This window comes from Plectropomus leopardus, unplaced genomic scaffold (assembly GCF_008729295.1).
Source record: "Plectropomus leopardus isolate mb unplaced genomic scaffold, YSFRI_Pleo_2.0 unplaced_scaffold29642, whole genome shotgun sequence".
NCBI classification, from domain to species: domain Eukaryota; kingdom Metazoa; phylum Chordata; class Actinopteri; order Perciformes; family Serranidae; genus Plectropomus; species Plectropomus leopardus.
The window spans coordinates 1-4,373 of record NW_024632315.1 but is presented as its reverse complement, the minus strand read 5'-3'; the positions used below and the strand labels follow the sequence as shown (position 1 = coordinate 4,373).

General features: G+C 35.6%; 1 protein-coding gene across 1 annotated transcript; it reads left to right on the top strand.

The window, feature by feature from the left end:
- Nucleotides 1-231: 231 nt before the first annotated feature.
- On the top strand, nt 232-3,711 carry LOC121938496 (NAD-dependent protein deacetylase sirtuin-3-like). Its single transcript, XM_042481737.1, has 3 exons — nt 232-471; nt 1,708-1,917; nt 3,279-3,711. The coding sequence occupies exons 1-3, from the start codon at nt 262-264 to the stop codon at nt 3,300-3,302; spliced, it is 444 nt and encodes a 147-aa protein (XP_042337671.1). The 5' UTR covers nt 232-261; the 3' UTR covers nt 3,303-3,711.
- The last annotated feature ends 662 nt before the right edge of the window (nt 3,712-4,373 follow it).

The following is a 4,373-nucleotide window of genomic DNA, read 5'->3' as shown; positions in this document are numbered from 1 at the left end:
TGTGTGTGTGTGCGTGTGTGTGTGTGTGTGTGTCTGTGTCTGTGTGTCTGTGTCTGTGTGTGTGCGTGTGTGTATGTGTGTGTGTGTGTGTGTGTGTGTGTGTGTGTGTGTGTGTGTGTGACAGCTGTTGTAATAATAATCAGGAAATTAGTGAAAAATTTCTGAAAATTACCTGAAAATAACCACAAAGTCAAAGAGCAAACAAACGAATTTGTCATCGAAGAGTCGGATAAAAACAGTAAATCTGGGATTTCACCGTCGATGAGAAGATGTTTTCAGTGTTTCCGTCTTGTTTCTGTGTTTTATCAGCCGGATGTGATGAGGGGGACGGTGCCGAAGTGTCCCACCTGTAAAGGCGTTGTTAAACCCGACATCGTGTTTTTCGGGGAGCAGCTTCCTCATCATTTCTTCAGGTACCTCACAGACTTCCCGCTGGCCGACCTGCTGATCGTCATGGGAACGTCACTGGAGGTGAGCGCCGCCTTCGAGCCGCATCACGCCCCCGTGAGCTCAGGTTTTTCTTAGCCGCTGAAACGATATTTTGAAGTGAGACAAAGTCGAGGAGACGATTTAAAGCCGGAGGACAAACGCGTGAACTGACCCTCGTTACTCTTTTAATTTTTTAAAGTAAGATTGTTTTCGCCTTCTGCTTTAGTATCACATGCTCGTGTCGCTCTGCGCACAAAATGCACTTTTCGAAATCAAGCTTTAAAAAATATTAGACATTAATGTTATTTTCAGAATTTTAACCCTTTAAATGCCACATTTTTGTCATGATGTCCCTATGAATTTAGATGAAACCCCCACAAAAAAAATCTGAATTATTTTCAATATACCACATGCTAAATAGATTTTTATTATCACAGCCTGGGATATGTCAAACATTGATTTTTATACATTATAATCTTTATTTTTTAACATACTTTTTCTATAATTAACTATTTTTTGTTATATTATATTGTATTGTTGATGTGTTTTTTTCTTTTATTTTTTTTACCTTTTTTTCTTATAATTATTATTATCATTGTCATTATTATTATTTGTATTCGTAGTTGTAGAATTATCAATTATTTTATCTGCATATTTCTTTTTTTGTTGTTTTTATGTTTTACCTTTCTCTCTTTTTTTGGCAAAATTTCAGGTAATTTTCTCGTATCTCATAAGTTGTAATTATTTAATTAATTACCCGTGTTTTTGAAAGACATCAAGTCAATCTGCTCAGGTTTCAGAGGGTTAACCCTTCAAAACCTGAGCAAACTGACTTTAATTCTTTCAGAAACAAAGCAGGGAGGCAATGAGCAACTTATCAACTAATGACCCACAAATCAGCAACAAACTGGTCAAAAGTTACAAGAAATTACCTGAAAATGTGCCAAAAAATGACCTGAATAAAGTGCTGCAAATAAAAATGAATACCATCTATATTCTGTAACATATTCTGATTATATAACTCTAATAATCACAGTTTCTGATTAATTTATTAGTATAGTTTATTTTTGTAAATTTTCTAATATTTCTCTCCTTTTTTAACATTTTCAGGTTGTTTTTTTTCACCACTTTCTTGCAATTTGTTCTTTTTTTTTCTCGTGTTTTTAAAGACAGTGAAACCTTTTTGCTCGGGTTTAAAGGGTTAATAAAGGGAACTTTATTGTACACAACGACAACACAACAGTCTCTAAAAGCTGCAGTTTGTCTCTCCGCCTGCAGGTGGAGCCCTTCGCCAGTCTGGCGGGAGCCGTGCGCGGCTCGGTCCCCCGGCTGCTCATCAACAGGGACCTGGTGGGTCCGTTCGCGTGGCGCCGGCGGGCTCAGGACGTGGTGCAGCTGGGTGACGTGGTCGGCGGCGTGCAGGTCCTGGTGGATGCGCTGGGCTGGACTCAGGAGCTGGACGCCCTGATGGCCGCTGGAGCCGAGAGGGTGAGTGCGAAACCGGCCGACTGTAGACAGAGCGCTCTTTAATCTGCTGCCTTTTGACGAAACTCTGAATAAACTGATTTTGGATCGACTGATATTTGATTTTCAGGGCCAATACTGATTATTATTAGTTAAGCAGATCAATAACTGATATTTGAAACATGTTTAAATGCCAAATGTTTCAGCAAAACTGAAATTTTGAGTGTTCCCAGTGACTATTTTTTATAAAGTTCAGTGAAAATTTGAACAAAAACTGAATTTAAAAATCTATATTTCCGTGAGGTTTTACAAAGTAAAACTTGTTCCTGTTTTTTGCAGTTTTTATAATCATTAAAATAAATTGCAGATATAGATAATCAACAAAATGCCAAATATCGACCTTAAAAATGGTCCAATAATCTGTCGACCCCTAAATCTAAATCGATCGTTTGATTAAATGTATGTGACGCGACGGTTTTCTGCCTGAAGTTATTGTAAATAAAGTTATTGATTGTGATTTATAAATAATCTCCGCTGCTGTGGAGGCGTCGGACAGACTCCACCAGTAAATGGTTTCGCTGCTCGTATACTGAGGACCAGTTAACCCTTTGAAACTCGGAGCGACATCACCTTTCTTGTGCTGCTGAGACGCCTTTCACTAGAAATTAACCCTTTGAACGCTGAGCACATTAGTGCAACTTCTTTCAAAACGTGGGGAAAGTCAATGAGCAACTTAATATGAAATGTTGCACAATTTGTAAGAAATTAGTAGATTTAGAAAACTAAAACTATATTTATAATTATCATAACTAAATTATGTTACAGAATTTGTATAATGTTTAAGCATTTTTTTTTCTTTTTTTAATGTTTTATCATTTTTTGGGTAATTTTCCACTTTTTACAAATTTCTTGTCACTTTTCTTCTTTCCTTGGTCTTTAACTTCCTCCCATGTTTTTGAAATAAATCAAGCCAATTAACACAGGTGCTAAAGGGTTAAATGTCCTCATCTGTAACATCCTGAATGTGCTGAAACTCTTCATAAAAAAACTCTGGATGCTGTTTTTCCGTCTTGTATCGCAGCATTTTGCCTTAAAATAACCATTATTTTTAATATACGCTGCAGTATTTATTGTCATATATTATTATATGTTTTTTTGAGTATTTTTAGTATTTATTTGTCAGATGTGGGTCATCACAGATTTTTTGGGATGTGTGGTTTGGCTGTGAATGTAACAAATGTAATTTCCTGTGAAAGTTTAATAAAGTATCGTCATTTCGTCGCGCGTGCAGCGAAAAGACTGAAACGCGAAGCTCCAAAAGATTCTGGTGAGAACTTCTTTCAGGAATAAATCACTTATCGTTTGTATGTTTTTCTTATTTTCAGGCTGCGACAAAGACAGAAGAGTGAGCAGCGCGCCGCGTCAGGCTGGAGGTTTGACTTTATTCTCTGCACTCTGAAAACTGGACGACTGAATCCAGACTGGTTTCACTGGGGACACGTGGTGGTTCTTGGATTTTTGGTTACATCAGTGGAAACTCACAAACAGATGTGAAACTGTTTGGATGAAATTTAGAAATGTTTCTGTTGAATATCAGTAAATCACAGGTAAGTGACACGCAGGGTTAAAACAGGCAGTGTGTGTTCAGTGTGTCGCGCAGCAGTTTGACTCTTCACATGTGCAATATCATATTTTATTTATTAATCTTTAACAACTTAAAATGGGTAAAAATGCACTTTTTTGTATTAACAAGCAAGATGGATCTGAAAAAACTGAGCCAAGAAGAAAAAAGTAATAAAAGCCCACAGTCATTTTTAATTGTGCTATATTTTTATCCTAGTTAGAAAAAATCAGTTAAAAATTACCGGAAACTTTTAATAAATTGTGCAGATCTTTTTTTTTATTCGTGATATATGTAAAAAAAAAAAGAAAATAGAGAAAAGGTTAAACAAAAAAACAGATAAAAAAGTGATGTATTTTTGCCTCACTTTGCTTGTACTTCAGTCATTTAATCTCTGAATTCACTGAAAAGGACTTTGTTTCAGGATTAAATGTCGATCTCTGTTAGAGCAAAACATTGTAGTTAAAAATCACTGAAAACTTTTTAAAAAATGCGCATATCTTTTTTTAAATTCTTGATTATATATAAAAAAGAGAAATGATTATACAAACAAGCAGACAGACAAAAAAGTAATATTTATTTATTTTTGCCTCACTTTGTTTGTACTTTGTCGTCATTTAATCCCACTGAAATACTGAAATCACTGAAAATGAGTTTGTTTCAGTGAGATTAAAAATCCAGACTTAAAAAATGTGATTTTCTTTTTTAAAGAAAGGATGCAGGAAAAAAACAGACAGACTGAGTTGAAAAAAAATGCATTTTTAAATCTTTATGCAATATATATCTCAGTACTGTAGTTTTTATCAGTATAAACTGCAGAGAGTGTGTGTGTGTGTGTGTGTGTGTGTGTGTGTGTGTG

Bases quoted from the DNA above. Each gene is read 5' to 3' on its own strand.
- LOC121938496 (XM_042481737.1), top strand. From the start codon at position 262: ATGAGAAGATGTTTTCAGTGTTTCCGTCTTGTTTCTGTGTTTTATCAG. The intron at 472-1,707 runs GTGAGCGCCGCC...CTCCGCCTGCAG, and splicing joins TCATGGGAACGTCACTGGAG to GTGGAGCCCTTCGCCAGTCT. The intron at 1,918-3,278 runs GTGAGTGCGAAA...TCTTATTTTCAG, and splicing joins TGGCCGCTGGAGCCGAGAGG to GCTGCGACAAAGACAGAAGA.